This window comes from Dunckerocampus dactyliophorus, chromosome 4, assembly GCF_027744805.1.
Source record: "Dunckerocampus dactyliophorus isolate RoL2022-P2 chromosome 4, RoL_Ddac_1.1, whole genome shotgun sequence".
Lineage (NCBI taxonomy): Eukaryota > Metazoa > Chordata > Actinopteri > Syngnathiformes > Syngnathidae > Dunckerocampus > Dunckerocampus dactyliophorus.
Window position 1 is genome coordinate 16,229,200 of NC_072822.1, and position 21,131 is coordinate 16,250,330.

At 40.5% G+C, this 21,131-nt stretch overlaps 1 protein-coding gene across 7 annotated transcripts in view; it reads left to right on the top strand.

The window, feature by feature from the left end:
* The window catches only part of LOC129179674 (coronin-1C-A), a 41,547-nt gene extending 22,089 nt beyond the window's left edge, over nucleotides 1-19,458 (top strand). For 6 of the 7 annotated variants that reach the window (XM_054773194.1, XM_054773191.1, XM_054773189.1 and 3 more), the window contains 9 exons: nucleotides 9,234-9,356; nucleotides 12,858-12,987; nucleotides 13,173-13,357; nucleotides 13,447-13,566; nucleotides 14,336-14,440; nucleotides 14,508-14,653; nucleotides 14,871-14,928; nucleotides 15,031-15,261; nucleotides 17,419-19,458. In XM_054773194.1, coding sequence (XP_054629169.1) covers nucleotides 9,234-9,356; nucleotides 12,858-12,987; nucleotides 13,173-13,357; nucleotides 13,447-13,566; nucleotides 14,336-14,440; nucleotides 14,508-14,653; nucleotides 14,871-14,928; nucleotides 15,031-15,261; nucleotides 17,419-17,538 — 1,218 coding nt within the window. In that variant the 3' untranslated portion in view covers nucleotides 17,539-19,458. Of the gene's footprint in view, nucleotides 1-9,233; nucleotides 9,357-12,857; nucleotides 12,988-13,172; nucleotides 13,358-13,446; nucleotides 13,567-14,335; nucleotides 14,441-14,507; nucleotides 14,658-14,870; nucleotides 14,929-15,030; nucleotides 15,262-17,418 lie in introns of those variants that run through there. The other variant, XM_054773195.1, reaches the window with a different exon arrangement.
* Nucleotides 19,459-21,131: the final 1,673 nt, after the last annotated feature.

Genomic DNA, 21,131 nt, shown 5'->3' on the forward strand with positions numbered 1-21,131 from the left:
ACTGCTTAAAATCTGGAGTATTGCGTAATGTTCATGAATATGCGTTACGATTCAGTTTTCTACTGATCTATTTTTTCTAGTCAATACACTTTGGGGAACTATTTACTATTTTATTTAACTATTTACATCATGTTTCTGTGGAAGGTGAACGGTGTTACTCTTGTCCTAACAATGCTTTGTAGACCACAGTGTTGCATTTCACGCAGTTTGACGCATGGTCCATTCACTAGCTCAGTGTTGCGTGTCAGCATACATCACGGTCAGCCCAACAATAAATATGGTAAGCTGTGGGGGAAGGGGAGGAATTGCAGAAAAAGTCTCTCTATCCGTTAATGTTTGTGGATGCACTTGGTAATTACACCGAAGCACATGTTTAAAAAAATAATAATAATTCAAAACCCTTTGACTTGAATTTAATTACTCATACAAAGTGCAAATCAAGCATTTATCAAAAAAAGTAAATTGGAACATTTTTTTTTGTTCAGTTGAGGTTTCAGTTAAAAAAAACTGTGCCCTACTGTCATAAAATAAAATAATTTTTTTCTTTCAAGTTCATAAACTGAAACAGAACAAGCAATACTTTATTTTAAAAGAAACATTTGTTAGAAAATAACTGACATTTTTACTTGCTATGTCACACTTTTGGTACCCCTTTCAGGAGAATGAAAGTTAAAAAGTGCGTGCGTCTGTCTGTCTCAAGGGTAAGGTCTCTCCCCATGCATGAATCAGCTGATGAAGATAAATTTGGTGCTCATTTGCTTCGGCCTTTGCTGCTTCTGCCACTCAGTCCTGCTGACTGCAGATTTTACCATATATGGACAAATGTGCTCCCTGTCTACAGCCTTCATGGACCATTTCCTCTCTGCCTCCTATTGGCTGCTCCATGCAGTGTCAGTCCATATGTGAATTCTGGGATAGGCCAGAATATGTAGAGCGGCTGAGATGAGTGAATTGGGTTGAAGTCGGTCAGCTTTAGCAGTCATTGACATCACCACTAAAATTTTGTCTGATACTATTGCTAGATTCTTTGATAATATTTGTTAATATTGGTTCCGGCTCAGTAAAATCATCTGAAAACTGTAGTTCGAATTGTGACAACTGGGCAGACAGTCACATATGTTTTCATTGGACTTGTCCTGTTCCACTTGTCATGCAAGCTTGTTTTTAGTTAACTGCTCCACTCTTAAATTTGTATTTGTTAGTGGGTGGTGCTCTGTTTGCTGTATTTTCCTTTCCCATCATTACAAGGGTTGTAACGTTCTTTTAAAGAGTATGATGTGACTGCTGCTCCAATCTCAGCTGTTTGTGTCCAATACAGACTTTTAAAAGTGGAATTTTCCATTTCACCAAACTGGACAGCGTCAATTGAAGAGCCATGTGTGAATCATACGTTGAGCTGCAAGGGGAGGAAGTGTGGAGGCTTTTTGTGTCAGTGAAAAGAATGTCCTGTCCTTCCTTGAGGGAATGCTGTTCCTTCATTTTTTTCCACTTTTTTTGTACAATACAACTGGTTGCTGTGCAACTAGTTGTTTTCAAAGTGATGGACATTCCCCGTAGAGGTTATGAATGCCTGTAGCATGGGTTGGGATATATTTTATTTTCATGTGTATTTACAACATTTGCTTGTCTTTTGTTTTTGTATGCCAGCATTTGGATGTTTTGTTATTGATTTAGCTTTTCAACTACTAATAACCTATCAAAGAGTAGGGCTTTGCAAATCTTACAAACTAACTTTGTCAGGATAGCCTGAATTCATTTTGCCTACTTCCTGTGTGTGTGTGCGTGCGTGCGTGCGTGCGTGTGTTTGTGTGTGTGTAATTTTTAAGGCCTTGTTCTTTTGGTGTTTTGGGAGGGCCAATTTTCCTCATCAGTTTTGTTTTACACAACAAAGCTCCCATCAACAAAGAATGCTCCAAACATGTCTCAGCCGAAGTAGTGACGAGTTTATCATCTTACCTCTTCAAACTCATCATTAAGAAATAACTAATTATAGATCTTCCTCTCACCTGACACATCCACAGCGGGTCTAGAACACTGAACCTTTAAATCCAAGATAAAGTTTTTACGGATCAAGTAAGTAGCTGCCATCGCAGAAGGCCAAAGGCTTTTAGTATGTTTACATGTACACATTAGCTGGATTCCTGCTATGGCTAATTTTGTTTTTCCACGCTTGTCTAAATTGATCAATGGCCACATGCTGTGTGCCTCCGAAATGCTAGGGGGCGATTTTGAGCATTTAAACTCATTTATCTATAAGTACTTGTCGCAACATTTATTTAGAGTAACGAGATCGAGAATAATTTTTGTTATCTACCACTGTTGTCTGCTCATTACTGACTAACAAAATACAGACATATTTTTGGTATACAGTAGAACCTTGGTTAGCATCATTAATTAGTTCCAGAAGGGCTGAATCTAACTGAAACGGATGCTAACCGAATCCACTTTTTCCATAAGAAATAACATAAATCCAATGAATCTGTTCTGCAAAGCCAAAAATGTAAACAACAGTTTTACAAATGAATTTTACAACTACAGTTTTACATGCAGAAAACAATTCAAAATGCATATTAATACATAGAAATGATGAATGAGAGGGATAAATTAATATTTAACGGTACTTGTATCTTCATAGAAGACGTGACTGTTGCCAAAAACAGTCTTCCTTTTTTGCCTTGAGTTATTTTTTGAATTTAATAGTGTTTCTTGCCTCCACAACCCAAGTGCCAGCATTTTGATAACAAAACAGGAAAATTGTATCCATGTTTTATGTTGTTGCCACATCTTGTCTTTGGGAACAGTAGTCTTCAATGAGGGTAAAAGTAACTTAAATTTAGCCCCTAATTTATATGCATTTAGAATTGTTTTATACATGTCCATCCATTTTCTATGCCGCTTGAAAAATGCCTCATTAGGGTCACAGGGGTATGCTGGAGCCTATCACGGCTGACTTTGGGTGAGAGGCAGGGTACGCCCTGGACTGGTCACCGGCCAGACAATCGCAGGGCACATATAGACAAACAATCATTCATACCTATGGACAATTTAGAGTCGCAAATTAACCTAACATGCATGTTTTTGGAATGTGGGAGGAAACCAGAGTATAGACAATCATTCACTCTCAAATTCATACCTAGAAACTAACTTCCTAACTTCTATACCTACAAACTAACTTCGTTTGGGATTTACAGTGTCCAGTTAACCTAACATGCATGTTTTTGGAATGAGGGATGATTTGTATTTGACACTCTTGCTTGCCCCTCTGCTCTCATTAGTCATGCTGATATCATGAGCATACCTGGGGGCAAAGTGTGGAATTTGGAAAAACGCAACCTGCGGTTCTTCAGCCTCTTTGTTGTGGCTCTCTTCACAATACCTGAATAGTTTAACACCTGAGTCGGGAAAATGCGGATTTTTGAAAAGAGTTAAATATCTGACTCTCTGTAAGACCATGAATGTATCCTGGCTGAGTTCTGACTGGTGATTGAATGAGCGCAAGGAAGGGAGGGGAGCCAGTGTTTGCTTGCCTGCGTTCGTTGGGATGTGACAGAGATGTTTTTGGGGGTTTTTTCTACCCACGGTAAGCTAACCATTAATATTTCCACCCACCCCCCAAAAAAGGCGTATCTCAGAAGAAAATAAAGGTTTTAATTCTGCACAGACAGTATGGGTTTAACGATTACTTTTAATCACGATTCGATTTGTCACAATTCAAGGACGATATTGGTTCATTTAGAACGATACAACGATTCAGTAACTTTAAATCGATTCAGTGACTTTTTAGCCAAAAATTCAACCTGTGTGACTGGATACTGGACAGTGCAGCAAGTTTCCTAGATTCCTGTTTTTTGTAAGGGAATCTGGCATGAATGATTAATAACGCTGACATAGTTAAGAATAAATTATCAATGAGTACAAAAAATGTGTTTAAAACTAGAAACTTTCTCACCTGTAGGGGCCAATTGCAGCAGGGGCTGTTATTGTGCTGACATAATGCTCCTGATCAATTTGATCCCATTTGAAAGCTGTGCAGCGCACATATGTGCTTATATGTGATGGCGTCACTGCTGCTGGACCGTAAACTACCATCTAGAGGTGTACAAAACGTCTTTACTTTGCATATTGTCTCCATAAATGTCACCTAAAAGGAGTTACAAATAAGGACAGTTGATGTTAAATATGAATACTGAATGAAGTGAATCAACTGACCAAAAGAAGAAGCAGCGAATCAACTGTATTTCACAGGTCCACTACAACTCCCATGACAACCACATACCCGGAGGATGATGACGTCACAGACAGGCAGACTGAATCAAGTTAACGTTTAACGTATTTATTATTAAAAGTGCTAAAACAAAACACGTGCTTAAATCCAATGCTTTATTTCCTAGTTTCGATTCAATCAATTGATTACCTTTTTTAAACGATACGATGTTAGATGGATATGTGTTCCAAAATGGAAAATTGTTGAACACAGATCGATGCAGTTGAATATAGGAATATAAATCGATGTAGTGGATGAATCGTTAGACCCTTATGGACAGATTCTTTCAGTCTTCTCTGCCATCTATGCTGGATTACCTATATGCGTGATATGTGGCTCAGTCTGTTAGCGACAGTGAAGGGACCTTCTCAACTCTCACTGCACACTTCAGGCCTATATTCTGTTTACTTGTGTTAACAAAATAATAGCTTTCACTAACATTGATGCAGCAAACCAATTACACTATTTTTCAGCAGTATATATCTTTTGTGAAAATGTACTCCTGTAAAAAGAAACATCATAGGAATAAAATGAGAAATCTAAATCATTCAAACGATGCCAAACCCTACACATAGTGACACCCTGATGCTCTTTTAAATCACCTGTTTTCAGCACTTTTCCCCTTATCTACTACTCACGCTCGGATCAGGGTGCATTCACAACAAATACAACCAGACCGTTACAGTATCCTTAAATTACTTACGTTGTGATGTGAAATTTTAAATAAAATTAACTTGGCCTTCTTGGTGGGGCGGGGCGCCGCCCTAATATAATGGTAAGAGGAAAAACTTAACGTGCGTTACCACCACAAGACACGCACAATAAGACGTCAAGGCTTTGTTGTGCTATGGCGTAGTCACTATGTCTCCCCTCTTGTTGCCATCTTCATCCTGTTATGCTCTTCAGAGTGGGGTGAGCGTGTGACTTGCAGTTTTTGGCCAAAACGCAAGAGGCAGTGTTTTCCTGAACATAAAGAAACAAGTCTTGTTGATTAGCTGTTCAGCTTCCTGTGTAGTATTGGCAACTTTTAAAGCAGATCCTTTTGGAGCTGCAACTATTGTTTTTGAAACACCTTTATTGTGCATCTTGACAGAAGACGTATGCAAAGGTGGGCTGTGTTAAAGGGATAGTTTGGATTTTTTTTACATGCAGTTGTATGACATCCCCATCTGCAGTGTACTGCATCAACAGTGGCTTTCACCCCCACTTCGTCCCGTGAGACAAGTTCTGGTTGGATTTCGGTGACGAGAAACGTAGCGCCGCTTAGTTGGTCGGGCCATTTAAGTAAAGAACTTGGGTCCTCGAAACAATATGCGTTCAAAAGAGTAATACATTTGCATCACAAAAATGCCTCCTTGAAAAAATAGACCTCATTTGCTCAGCGCCATTTTCTCTCCGTTGGTATCACTGCACATTACATCGCCCGCTTCAGTGTTTACTGCAGAGATAGTGAAAGTAAACATGTCTGACTACGAAACAAATGATGGTGACGTTACTTTTAGCACAAAGCCAAAGGGATACCTATATGAACAGGAATATACAGATGCCGAACTTGGTCCGATGGAGTTGTAACGGGCAGAGAGAGCGAGAGGAGGGACAGCTATAGATGTGAGTAGACTATACTGATACTATACAGTCACTTTTTTCCATTTTATTATCACATTAACAACCAGGTTTATTTAATTATGTTCACACCATAATAAAATAAAACTTCACATGCATAAAGAAATAATTTTCCAGTGCTGTATAGCTCCAGGAAATTGGCCAGTGAGATGTGGTATGTGTGTAAAGTGACAAGCAGGTTAATGTGTACACAACTTTGATAGTCTTGCCAGAAATAAAGTGTGTGGTGACCTAAATGAAAAGACGATCTGCATCATTCTCAACCAATGGTACTGTAATGTCATATAGGTATAGGGCACGTATAACAGGTAAACGTTTTGATTCCATGGTGAGGTTTAAACGAGATCTTGTGGTTTTCCGACTACACACAAGCCTCAGTCTTGCATACTGTGGACTTTGATCACAGCAGTTGGAGTTGGAATATGTGTCACAGTCCAACTGTGTCAGGTCAGGTGATGTATGGTTAGAGTTAAGAGTTAAATCATACAGGCTGTCCCGATCTGATCTTCAGGATCTGGATCGGCTGCCAATCCTTTTTGTTAAGATCAGACAATATCGGCTTCCGCCACGAGATCTGGCCGATCCGGTTGCCGTATCACGTTCATAATTCTGAGCCACACTCCAACATGGTAGATGCAGTAATGCGCCTCAAAGCTGGTTGCCACTCCACTCCTGCCTCCCGCAAGAAGAATAAAACTCAGCACCACCACATGCAGACATGTCCGCGGTATACCGTGGTGAAGTTAGTTTGATGTTGGATATTCGGCTCCATAGCTACAGCGGTAGTTCCCTCTCATTGTGCCTGGACTGCTGTGTCATGGTGTAGGGAACTCGCGCGGGAAGTGCCGCTCTGCTGCTGGTTGCTTATAACGGAGAGCGCACAAACACTACTAGACATGTCCAAACGGCGGCGAAAAACCTTGGAAACTCTTGTTATGGAGCGTGAAGGGAAGCAAGCGGGGTTTGCTTTGTTTACCTAGTGTAGCTGTGTGTGCGCGCGACTTCACCGTGTTGAGTTTTACTGCTTTAATGTAAGGACCATTTTACAATACCCACTGATGACATGCAGGTTCTGAGTGAAAAAAGATGAGGCACGTTTATTATTGCACCCAGCGCAACCGTCATTTGCCATTCTCAACGCACACAACACATTCCGGCCTTCAAAATAAGAGCACTCTTTGTCACATTTGTCTAATTGTGTTAAAAAAAAGGGGGGTGTCATTAAAATATCTTACATTAATGACATGATTGGAATGACATCTGTGACTACACTTTCCTTAATCACAAGCATGGTCATTACAGTTTGTAGCAATGTGCTGAGGCTGACATCCCATTAGAAAAGTTAGCTAAGCTACATCCATTTCTCAATTACTGGACAAAATGGGCCAATGATGTATTGCATCAATAGATGTAAGGATTTTTGCATTTTATTCACTAACCCAAACAGCACACACACTATGCTGGTGAAATAATTGGAAAAGGTAAACTGAATTAAAAAAACCTAAAATATATTCTCAATCACACCACAAATTGATATATAACCATGTCAAATGATTAATCCTACTCTAAAAGTATTTTGCAGGCCCATTTTTTTTTCAATTTTATCTTTTTATTGGATGGACTTTTATTGGATTAGGGACCTGACTCACAGAGGTTTGTTACAAAAGCCAAACAATATTGTTGGTTATGCTGTGTAATAAAGTAAATTCAGCAACACTTTAGTTGCAGTAGTTTTAATGCTTTGAAGAGCTATTTTCATAACCATAATGAATCCCACAATTTCATGTTTGTAACAAAACCTTATTATTATTGAAAAATCAAACAAAAAAAACGAATGGGATTGGATCAGATCGGCAGGACTATAACAAAAACTTAATCAATCACAATGCCAATCACACTTCTGTGAAATCAAACTGTCTACTTAGGAACCAACACAGCTTGACTATCAATTTCACATGCTGTTGTGCAAATGGAATAGCCAACAGGTGGACAGCAAGACACCCCCGATGATGATGATGAAAAAACATTTGATTTCCATTCATAATTCTTGTGTGATTTTTGTTGTCAGCACATTCAACTATGTAAAGAGCAAAGTATTTGAATAGAATATTTCATTCATTCCGATCTAGGATGTTATTTTAGTGTTTATTTTTTTAGCTGTGCGTGTGTATATATGTGTATATGTATACTGTATATACACATGTATGTGTGTATATGTGTAACCTAATAACTGGTTGGGCCACCCTTAGTAGCAGCAAATGCAGTCAAGCGTTTGCAATTACTTGCAATGAGTGTCTTACAGCTTTTGTTGAGGAATTTTGGCCCACTCATCTTCGCAGAATTGTTGTAATTCACATTGTCGGGTTTTTGAGCATGAACGCCTTTTTAAGGTCATGCCACAGCATCTCATTAGGATTCAGGTCAGGACTTTTGACTAGGCCACTCCAAAGTCACAGCTTTAGACATGTACGATTGGTCATGCTGTACATGACCAATTGTGGTGATATGGTGATATGTTGGCCTCAATTCACTTTTGATTTATTTTCCTCACGCCACCAAATTAATTGCCAGGAGCATTTTGAGTAGGGTTGTGCATAGTTAGAATTTGAACGGTTCTGATTCCTCGTTTTGATGGCTGGCTCCTAACGATTCCTGATACGGATGCTTTTGAAATGTCTGAACTTAATGATGAGATTCACTTTTTTTTTTTTTTTTTTGGATCAACTCTACTATCACTTTCTCACACGACTCAGACCAGACCCGTAACCAGGGGGGGTTCGGGGGTTTGAACGAACCACCCCGCGGGCCACAAAGGTCCACTTGGTTAAAAAAAAAAAAAAAAAGCGGGCACATTCACGTCTCAGGCACATTCAAACTCGCAAGCTTGATGTTGTCATTTTGATGATGTCGAAAAATATGCATCAGAAAATATGCACCAGCACCCCCCATCCGGGGGTGTTTAATCATGTTGACCCTTCTTTGCGTGATATTGTGTTGCACTGAGCCGACCTCTTTTTTTTATGATGGTAAGCCAAACTTTTCAACCGCTTTGTCTTTGTTGGTGCCTCTTCTGTGTTGTTCACGAAGAACAAAGAAAAACGTTTGCGGCTATTTGAAGTGAGCATCAAATAGGAATCGAAATTTCAAAAATGTGAACAATCCCGGGAGGATCGTGACGTTAGTCCCAGTTCCTATCTAGATTCGATGTTCAACCCTAATTTTCAGCACCCTATCTGAATTCACATAGATATTTGTCATTCTGCTGTTTTTCAAAACATCCTCTCATCTACCTTGGGCAAACCAGAAGACGACTGACTATATCACTCTTTTTTGTTTGTCTTTTCAGACAGGACGTATCGACAAAGCCTACCCCACGGTGTGCGGCCATACTGGCCCAGTGTTAGACATTGATTGGTGCCCCCACAATGATCACGTCATCGCCAGCGGCTCTGAGGACTGCACAGTGATGGTAAGGCTTGCATCACCTTTACATTTTAAAGCTGTCAAAACATTAATTGTGCATACACTGACGTTTTGTGATTTCTTGTACAGTATACCGTGGCGTGAAAGTGTTTGCCCCCTTCCCTTTTTTGCATGTTTGTCACACTTAAATGTTTCAGATCATCACACCAATGTAATTATTAGTCAATGACAACACAACTGAACACAAAATGCAGTTTTTAAATTAAAATTCAATCCAAATCCAAACCTACATGGCCCTGTGTGGAAAAAGTGATTGCCCCTAAACCTAATAACTGGATGGGCTACCCTTAGCTGCAAAAACTGCAATCAAGCATTTGCGAGAACTTGTAGTGAGTCTCGTACTGCACTGTGGAGGAATTTTTGCCCACTCATCTTAACAGAATTGTTTTAATTCAGCCACATTGGAGGGTTTTTGAGCATGAACCACATCTCGATAGGATTCAGGTCAGGACATTGACAAGGCCACTCCAAATTCTTCATTTTGTTTTTCAGCCATTCAGAGGTGGGCTTGCTGCCGTTTTTTGGATCATTGTCCTGCTGCAGAACCCAAGTTCGTTTCAGCTTAGGTCACAAACAGATGGCCGGACATTCTCCTTCAGGATTTTTGGGTAGACAGCAGAATTCATGGTTCCATTTGTCACAACAATTTTTCCAGGTCCTGAAGCCGCAAAACAGCAGCAAACCATCATACTCTGACCACCAGTTTTTACTGTTGGTATGATGTTCTTTTTCTGAAATGTGGCATTACTTTTACGCCAGATGTCTACTTTTACGCCAAATGTAATGGGACACACAATGAGAGTTGTAATGGGAGTATTTTCCCAAAGGTCTTGGGGATCAACAAGGTGTTTTCTAGCAGAATCGAGGCGAACTTTAATGTTTTTTTTGTTCAGCAGTGGCTTTTGTCCTGGAACTCTGCCATGCAGGCAGTTTTTGCCCAGTGTCTTTCTTATGGTGGAGTCATGAACACTGGCTTTATGAGGCAAGTGAGGCCTGCAGTTCTTTGGATGTTGTTGTGGGGTCTTTTGTGACCTCTTGGATGAGTCATCGCTGCGGTCTTGGGGTCATTTTGGTTGGACAGCCACTCCTGGGAAGGTTCACCACTGTTCCATGTTTTCGACATTTGTGGATAATGGCTCACTATGGTTCGCTGGAGTCCCAAAACTTTAGAAATTGCTTTATAAACTTTTCCAGACTTATAGATCTCAGTTACTTTCTTTGTCATTTGTTTTCTCAATTTCGTAAGATCTCGGCATTATGTCTAGCTTTTAAGGGTCCTCTGGTCTACTTGACTTTGTCAGGCAGGTCCTATTTAAGTGATTTATTGATTGGGAAGAGGTGTGGCAGGAATCAGGCCTGGGTGTGGCTAGAGAAATTCAACACAGGTGTGATAACCCAGTTATGTTTTAACAGGGGCAATCACATTTTCACACAGGGCCATGTAGGTTTGGATTTTTTTCTCTCCCTGAAGTTAAAAACTGCATTTTGTGTTCACATGTGTTGTCATTGACTATTTCAATTTGTTTGATCTGAATGATTTAGCTGTGGCATGCAACATGCAACATGCAAAAAAAGAACTCAGGAAGGGTAGACTTTTATTATACTTTTTATTATAACATAAATTAAAACTGATGTGAGAATAGGATTTAAATAGTTACAACTTTCTGAAACTAAAATAATTAAAAACAAAAGTACTATTTATGCTGTTTTTTTTTCTTTTTTCTTACTATGAATTTACAAATCACATATGTACAATGTCATAACTGCCAAAAGTATGTCTCCAGGTCACAAACATTTGTCAGTTTCCAGGCTTAGAGGCTGATAAATTAACAAGAGACAACACCAACAAAGAACAAAATTAAAACAGTTTAGATTTAACATACTGATTGTAATACGCTACTCGCAACAATAATAAACAGTATAGTGTTGATGTTGATGTTGAACAGCAGGCTAAGCTCTCTGCTGAAATACATAGCAGGTCATTTAGACTTTGAAGAAAAAAGCAACTTGCAGAGGGAGCGGGAATCAAACAGACACCACCACTACTGTGGGGACAGCTAGTGAGAAATGACTAAGTTTGTTTTAATGGCAAGATATCCATCCTGAAATATCAATGCTATCCAGACTGTTCACATAACAGCTGCTGTTTTTGGTAGCATTATGTACATTATTCAAGTCCTCCTGAATGCTGTGGTTTTCTTTTGACATGTTTATGAATATTGCTGCCGTTCCCCCCTAATTTCTCTCATGGTAAAAATTGTATCTTTTCTAACCAGTAAAAATGTTGCTTCTATTGTACATCCTAGAATCAATCACACAGAGTACATCAAACTGTAGACCTCCCTGTCTGAGCAATACAGCCACTGTAGATGTCATGTTTTTTGCTGCAGAAAACAATGGTTGCTTTACACAGTTGGTTCATGTTTGTGAAGCAGACAGCAGGGAAAGTGCTTCAAATGTTCTCGATAGGTTAAGGATAAAGGCTTATGAAGATTTGAAAATAATTAGTGGGCAGTGTGTGTACCTGTATTAGTTTTTGTTCATGGAACCATTGTAATGTAGTTATTTCACTACAATATTTGTTCCAACACTGTAGGTGAAGTGCCTCAGCACACCATTAAGTTAATGCATGGGCATTGTGTAGAATCTTACATCCATTTATGCACAACTTTTTGAAAAGCCAGTGTATCTTACAAGAAACAGCAACACACATTCTTTTACCAACAAATGACAAACGCCATGCTTTTATTGCGAAACACGGGCCTGTTGTAACTCATGGATGGGTGTGGACCTCACCCTCTGGATTAGATTAGACTCAAATATGTGTTATAGAAATAAGGGGGGGGGTTCATCTGCAGTCACCAGCTTTTTTAGGACTGTAGTTATTTTCTCCATATGTCCTTATTTGGCCCGACGAAGCTAGGTCTAGTGTACAACATGTTTAAAATACTATATCTCACGAGCTATGCCTTACCTGGTGGGGTGAATTTCGGGTTGACAGGAAGGCACATTGGTTCCCTGTAATTAGTTTTAATTGGCTATTACCCAGTTTCACCATTGTTTCTAAGAGTATAAGGTAGACGGTATAATTGGGGGAGTGAGTTGTTCTCCAATTCTTCAATTGAAAGAACTGTCAGTGAGTGCACATAAGTCATCGTAAGACACCCAATAAACCACTACATGCATTGAAGGATCCACTGCAGATACAATCCATTCCATTATGTATAACAGGTCATATTTTCTTGAGGTTGAGTGCAAATACTTCTACAATGGTTCTACCATTGCTTTCGTAGCCAGATCCCATTGTGTTCTTCGTTGCTGCAGCCTCCCTCGTGCTGTTTTTGTAATCATTTTATCAACATTCTTTATACAAATAGTGCCACTAGTAACCATTAAATATTTGAGGTTTTATCACATATATATACTACTCAGTATCAGGTTTGCTCTGCTCTGGTTCCTCTGTCTGAGGTTTTCTCAATCTTTACAGGTGTGGCAGATTCCTGAAAATGGTCTTGTCACTCCCATGTCTGAGCCTGCTGTGGTACTGGAAGGACACTCCAAGCGAGTTGGCATAATCACGTGGCACCCTACAGCACGCAACGTTCTTCTCAGTGCAGGTGAGAATTTGTCTTCTTTCCATCTTTCTACAAATCAAGCATACTAGATTAATATCACTGGACTTTTATTTGAATGATATGTATAGGCCTTGCAAAATTTATCCCAGAGTGAAATTCACTCGAGTGAAAGAAAAATAAGACTGTTTGCTACATTTTTGCTCAATTGCACGTGTTCCTGTTGTTAGGTTGTGACAACGTGATCATGATCTGGAACGTGGGCACAGGCCAGGCCATGATCACCCTGGAAGACAACATGCATCCTGATGTTATTTACAATGTTTGCTGGAACCGCAATGGAAGCCTCATCTGCACTTCCTGCAAGGACAAGTCTGTCCGTGTTATTGACCCACGCACGGAGACTATTGTTGCTGTAAGGAAAAAGGACGGCTGAAAATGTCTGTTTATAAAAGTAGATGGGGAAAAAAGTAGTTGGAAATAGCATATCAACTATTCTTACAGGAGAAGGAAAAGGCACACGATGGTGCTCGTCCCATGAGGGCCATCTTCCTTGCTGATGGGAAAGTGCTCACCACTGGTTTCAGTCGTATGAGTGAGAGACAGCTCGCTCTGTGGGACACGGTATGGTATGATGCACGATGTACACTGTAGCCTTTGCTCACTGTATTACAGTTGTTAACTGACACCATGGTGTACAATATGTACACCTGTATAATCAAGAAGGAAACAAGTCAGTCCAAGGTCTTTAGAAAAAAGACCTTTGAGTTACATGATCAGGGAACAATTACTGTATTGACTTGAATACAAGACAGTCCCTAATTTTCAAGGTGAAATAACTGGCCAACTTTCAAGCCTGTACTCACTTGTGGCATAAAGTAAGGACATGATAGGGCAGCTTTTGTGAAACTGATTAATTACATTTTGAAGCAATTGAGTGCACTACTTGGCTGCAACCTGTAGATGAGCTGTTGGTTCCATCTGGAGCTACATTCACATAGCCCTCCTGGCACAACTCCTCCACGCAGTAATTTTATTTTCAGTATAACGCGGACATTGGAATGGAATTATCTATGTTCGCTGGAAAAGAAAAGAAAAATATGAGAAAATACATTTGTTAAATAAAAAACATTTAATTGATCAAGGACATGTTGTTAAATGCCCCCTTTGCGTAGACAACGCCACTGCTGACATGTTAGTATTAAAATTGAGCATTACTATTGTATCTACCAAATTGCAGGTAAGTTTGTTTGACATCAGGGATATTCATTTAACACTTTCTCCACAAACTAGTCAGTAATTTCAGTCAAATCTTAGTTTACTACAATCAACATTCATGCATTCTGTTACGCGTCTAACCTACAGAACCTATAATGCATCTTTCTGTTTTCAGAAAAACATGGAAGAGCCTATAGCTGTCAATGAGCTGGACACAAGCAATGGAGTGCTCTTGCCCTTCTATGACCCAGACACCAGTGTTGTTTACCTTTGTGGAAAGGTATGATCTGAACACTCAGCAGGCTTTCAGACCAAAACCAGTCATCTCTTGTTTATTTTTTTGACAGGGTGACTGCAGCATCCGCTACTTTGAAATCACGGACGAGGCTCCGTATATTCACTTCCTCAACACCTTTGTCACCAAGGAGTCTCAGAGGGGCATGGGCAGCATGCCAAAGAGGGGCCTTGATGTCAACAAGTGTGAAATAGCAAGGTAAGGTTTTTTTTGTTCTTTTTGACACGATCGTGTCTTCAGAGTTAAATTTTTAAGTCCTTTTTTGCATACTCAACTCATACACGGTGTAATTACTAGCTTTACCACTAGGAGGCGCAACCTGGTCAGTGAACTGTTGGAACAGCTGCTAACTGTCCATGCCTCTTTATCTAGTTCACTGAACTCTGGGTAATAGTTTTTACTTTGTCATTACCAGGTACTATAAACTGCTCGAAAGGAAGTGTGAGCCTATTGTCATGACCGTACCAAGAAAGGTAGTCTTCATTGTTACCGGACACTTAATCCTCTTATCACTGTGACATGTTAAGTTGCTTGTGCTCGTTAACACACAGACTGTGCTCTTTTTTTCCCCCCAGTCTGACCTGTTTCAAGATGACTTGTACCCTGATACAGCCGGGCCCGACCCAGCCCTGGAGGCTGAGGAGTGGTTTGAGGGCAAGAATGGAGACCCTATCAAAATCTCCCTCAAAAACGGCTACGTTCCACTCAAGAACCGGGAGTTCAAAGTCGTCAAAAAGAATATTTTGGACGCCAAGGTGACCAAGAACACAGAGAATTCAAGCCCAGCTTCCACAAATCCATCGATTGTGAGTATTATTGCATTTCATTATGCTGTGCACAAGACATTAACCTTTTGAAGAGATATTAAATTTAGAAGAGTGGCAAAGTGGTTCGTACTGCTGCCTTACACCAGGAAGGTTTTCGTTCTCACTATTTGTCTGCCTTGTGATTGGTAATGGATGAAGGTTGTATAACGTTGAATGGTATAAATGTATATTGAAGTTAAGTCCTTAATTACGTGCTGGGATTCTTCACTCAAATGTCTGAGTAGAATTTGTTTTTGTTTGGTTTTTTTGCCCTATCAAATCATCAAAGACTGGAGTTCATACTAGTAATAAGCTTTTTCACCTATATCACAAAGCTGAGATGCAGTTTTTTCTTGAAATGTACAGACTTTGGAGTGGCCTCGTCAAAGTCCTGACCTGAATTCTATTGAGATGTTGGATTTTTTTTCTCCCTTAATAAGTTTCATTTAAAAACTGCATTTTGTGTTCAGTTGTATTGTCATTTAAAGATCTAAGTGTGCCAAACATGCAAAAAAATAGAAACTCGGAAGGCGGTTTCACACCACTGTGTATATAACATCATAGCATATGTACAGTCATGGAAAAAATTACTAGACCACCCTTGTTTCTTTGGTTTCTTTCATTTTAACGCCTGGTACAACTAAAGGTACATTTGTTTGGACAAATATAATGACGACAAAATTAGCTCCTAAGAATTACATTTTTGGCAGTACCTGTACAATGCCATACTATTGATGTAAGAAGTGATTTTGGTTGTCATCATGAAAGCCACGGAAATGGCTAGATATCAGTTACATTAAATTCTATTTTTGTTGTCACCATTATATTCGTCCAAGCAAATGTACAGTGCCTTTTAGTTGTCCGAGGCATTAAAATGAACAACAAACTGAAGAAAGAAGTAGGAGTGTCACAATACAGTCTACTTACAAGACGAGATGATATTGGGTCCACGAGAACGACATATTTTAACATTACTTTTACGAAAACCACAATGACAAAATATAGGACCGGAAAAACAAGCCTTTTTTATTTAACTGTGTCAAGGTACATTTTGAATTCTTTTTTATAACTTTACATGCATCACCTAAGCATGATGCTTTTAAGTGTTGAACGTTTTACAAATGAAAACAAAAAGTAAAAATGATAAAAGTTAAAATGTTTGCAATTGTAGCTGCTACTACTAATCATTTATGTTGATGTGCAGTTAGATTGTCGATTGCAGTAGATTAGTTTTATGTTTGCGCTAAAATAATTAGTCCCTATGATGCCGAAACAGGAAGTAGTGAAATAGAAGCTACTATTACATGTTTTTATAAAAGGCTTATGTAGTTGTGTTTTAATCCCACAAATCTTTAAGTAACTTTAATCAAATGTAGAATTACTACAGCTTCTGCTTGGACATTACCACGGCGGCAACTGTTCAACTGATGGAATATACAGCCACACGTCACAAGTGAGTGATGATGGGAACACCGAGATAGGTAGGATTGCAAGGTTTATAGTGTATGTAAAGCACTTAATGTGCGCTTCCAATCCTGCCTCGCACCTTGCGACATATTACTTTTTATTATCATTCACAAAAGGTATGCCAGAGTTCAGTCTGACTGGCTTCTGGCTGCTGTGTTCTCCAGTAACAGCTTTTATCTAAACAAGAAATATTGTCATTTGATCTCGTGCCACCCTTAGAAACAATGGCGGTCTAATGACTGCGAGTGTGAATGGTTGTCTATATGTGCCCTGCGATTGGCTGGCGACCAGTCCAGGGTGTACCCCGCCTGTCGCCCGAAGTCAGCTGGGATAGGCTCGAGCATGCTCCCGCGACCCTAATGAGGACAAGTGGTATAGAAAATGGATGGATAGATGGATGAACATGTGTTTACAAAATATCAGTCACCCTTGCATCCTTTCATTTTTCAGTATGTGGCCCTCGTGGAAAAAGTTTGGACACCCCTGATCTATTGGCTTGATAAATGTTTCCTTGAATTTTATTTGTTTTTTACATGAAGAAATTTCCAATGCAAATGATCTATCCACCATCCTCACTTGGGTTTATAGTGATTGGTAGTGAGCTAGCTACAAACATACATGTTCATGTTATCTTTCTTAATAATGTTATTGTGTGATGACCCCAACAGTTGCCTCCTGTTGTTCTTGCAGAAATCTGAAGCCAAGCTGGAAGAGATATTGAAAGAAATGAAATCCCTCAAGGACCTGATCAGCAGTCAGGAGAAGCGACTGGTCAAAATTGAAGAGCAAATGTCCAAAATTGCCATTTAGGGACTCTTTGCCCGACTAGCTACAATTCACTACGTTCTATTGGCTCGGAGTAAAGCGGGACCAGTCAATGCCTATCTCAATGACAGTGTTTCGTCTAAGGCCTGCCTAGCAACGATCCCTATCAACATTCCAGATTAATGTTTCCTAGCTAGCCCCAAACACTCTGCATAACACAGTTGGAATAAGAAGGGTGTGCAAACTTTAGCAGAAAATGTTCTTCCTATTTCCCTTTTATTCCATGGCCGTTTTTATTTTGTTGACTTGTATAAAATGTCTGTCTAGTGTTTTTTTAGGGGATGGGGGCCGAGGCCAACAAATTCCAATATGAGCATTCCCAATGTATTTTTTTTTTATTATAATGTCAGCTTGGCATACTCTAATATTGAAATGTGGCCATCCAAACTGGACTCTTCTCCTCATCCTCGCTCAAAAGATGACTCTATCTTCCTGTTTGAGGCTGCACAAATCAACATTGACGACATCTGTTATTTTCCCCCCTTTTGCTGTCATTCTTACTCCCTCATGCCATGTGCACGTCCATTCCTTTACTTTGCAGTGTGTGCTTGGTGAGGAAATGAAAGTAAGTTGATGGTTTTCATTGTGATGTACTTATGTGCGGGCCACAGAAAGAACCAACTTAATGGATCTCTCAAATCAGTCCAAATGTTCACTCACAGGTTCTAGTCAGAATCCACACAACTGTAGTCAGGCATAATGGGGTTATTGTTGCCTTTTAAAGACTATTTTCAACAATCTGATTTGTTTTCAAGACAATCAGGGCATGACAGAAACCCATTTGATGATCAACCACTCGAGATATATCTTAAAAAAACAAGATTATGTGACTTACGTGCCTCATCTTTTTGGCCTTTTTGGTGTCTTGTCACTGTGGACATTCCATTCCGTCTTTGCTTCGTGGGGGTGGGTTATTTGAATATTTTGTCTTTTCTTTCACTGTTCATTTTAGCCGATTTCTTGTTCCAGCTGTGCTTATGTCCCTCTTCGCACTTCCACCTCTGGCTTTTCCCCCTAAAATGCCCATTCGGGACAATTAATTGACACACAGGAACCATATCATTTTCTCATGTGAGCTTTTTAAAGCCAAATATCTTTATTTTCCATCTGCTTCCCAGTGGGAAGCCGAGACGGGTAAAAATTTTGTGTTATTTGCCTTTGTTTTTTACCACTGTAAAGCCCTGAAAGTGCCATAGGCGTGATAAAGCAAGTGTTTGTAGAGGACTGATGTGTGTGCATGTGTAGTTCACATAGTAAATGGAAGATTTGAAACCACTTATGGGAGCAAAAACGTGCAAGGTCATCAGACTTGGTTTTTCAAATATGTCTGCTGGATGACATGCAAAAGCTACATCCCATAACAATCAGCAGTAACAGGATTGCTGTTTTCATGCCATCTCTAATGGTGGTGATGTCAAACCAAGAATACTGATGAATATGAATATGATGGCGCACTGACAGAACACCTCTGTAGGGTCCTGTTTGCACTGTAAACACCCGAGCAAAATTTTGAAAAGTAGTGACTAGCAATCCAAAGGGACATTGTAGGTTGGAAAGATAGATGTTAGTAATTAAGGACTAGAAAATGAGTGGAAGCTAAGCTGTGTACATAACATTACCATGTTCTGTCTTTTCCTTTTATTTTCTTTGTGGCTGTGCCGAAGAGGGTGTTGTAAAGGGGGTGGGTTTTAAATGTTTCCCTTTGTCCATGTTCCCTGCATCTCGCCATATTGCAACAGCAGGAGTTTCTGTTATACTGGAGGGTGTATATGAAAATCAAAGCAAATCAAGCAAAAACAAACCGGGTTGAAGCCTGGTGTTGCGGTGTGCTCAACATTTTTTGTTCATTATTCTTGCTTCAAGTATCAAACATTGATTACAAAAATAAAGACTTTTTAAAATGGACTTCTATTAAATGATTCATTTGATTTCAAGCAGGGGTTTTCAAAGTGGCAAAATGAGCTTGCCATCACAGAATGCTGTATAATGCAGTTATAGCCTCCCCTACTGGCCAAAAACTGACCAGAGCCGACAGTACTTGGTGGCATTTTCTGATCAACTCACAGGTCTACTCACACCAAAATAAATTCATTTTTTTTACCTAGGTGAAGTTATCTTTAGCAGATTTGAATTTGAAAAGGATGTTTTTTAACTTTTGTCAGGAAATCTCTTGGTGCTTCTCCAGGTTAGCCCGCCTCACAGAAGGAATTTATTGCCGGTAATTATAGTACTTTTAGGAAACAAGAAAAAACACTAAACTATAACAGCAAGAGGGGAAAGAAGTTGTTGCACTACAGTTGCAGTTATAAACCACACCAACTCGTGGCCTGTGGACATTGTCATCCTCCTCCCGATCTCCAGCCACCTCTTCCAGTTCCACCGGGAGGACACCATGGCGTTCCAAGTTGACCTGTGAGACATAATCCCTCCAGCGTGTCCTCGGTCTGCCACAGGGCCTTCTCCCGGCCAGGCGTGCCCGGAAAACCTCACCAGGGAGGCATCCAGACTAGATGCCCGAGCCACCTCAACTGGCTCCTCTTGATGTGAAGGAGAAGCGGTTCTACTCTGAGCCCCTCCCTGATGACTGAGCTGCTCACCCTAGCAGGGTGAGTCCCGCCACACTACGAAGGAAACTCATTTCAGCCGCTTGTATCCGCAATCTCGTTCTTTCGGTCACGACCCAAAGCTCATGACCACAGGTGAGGGTGGGAACATAGGTCGACCACCGAGAGCTTTGCTTTCCGGCGCAGCCACCACGATGGTCCGGTACAGCAACTGCATGACTGCAGACGTTGCACCGTTCCGCCTGTCGACCTCACGGTCCAACCGTCACTCACTCGGGAACAAGACCAAGAGATTCTTGAACGCCAACTGGGGCAAGACCGTACTCCCAACGGTGCAATCCACCCTTTACTGCCTCACAGAAGGATTTGGAGGTGCTCATCCAATCTCATTTCGAAAGCTTCACACTCAGCTGCGAACCGCCCCAGTAAACGCTGGACGTCACAGCCCGATGAGGCCATCAGGACCACATCGTCTGCGAATAGCATAGACGAGATCCTAAGGTCCCCAAACTGGACTCCCTTGACGCCTTGGCTGCACCTAGAAATGCTGTCCATGAAACTTATGAACAGAATCTGTGACAATGGGCAGCCTTGGCGGAGGCCAATGTTCACCAGAAACAGGCTGCAAGCACTCACACTATGTGTGGCTTTTATTTATTTCTTTATATGTATTTATTTAATTTATTACTCCTTTCCGGTCGGTGGGGACAGCCCAGTGCCCATCTGCCCTTGTGGGGTGTGGTCTCTCGCCTGTCTCGGGGGTTGGCTGTCCCCCAGCCTGCCGGCGCCCTGTTTCTGGTTGGGGTTGCCTCTCCCCTTCCTGGTCTTAACTGGCTCTTGGGGAGACTGTCTTGGTGCTGCCATTTTACGTGGGTCCGGTGGCTCTCTGGTGCTGGAGGCTCTGCCTGGCTCTGTGGAGCGGGGCTGGCTGGGTGGTAGGAGGCAGGCCCTCTCCTTTCATACATTCTCAGTGACAATTACATGTTCACACATACGCGCACATTTATGCACGTA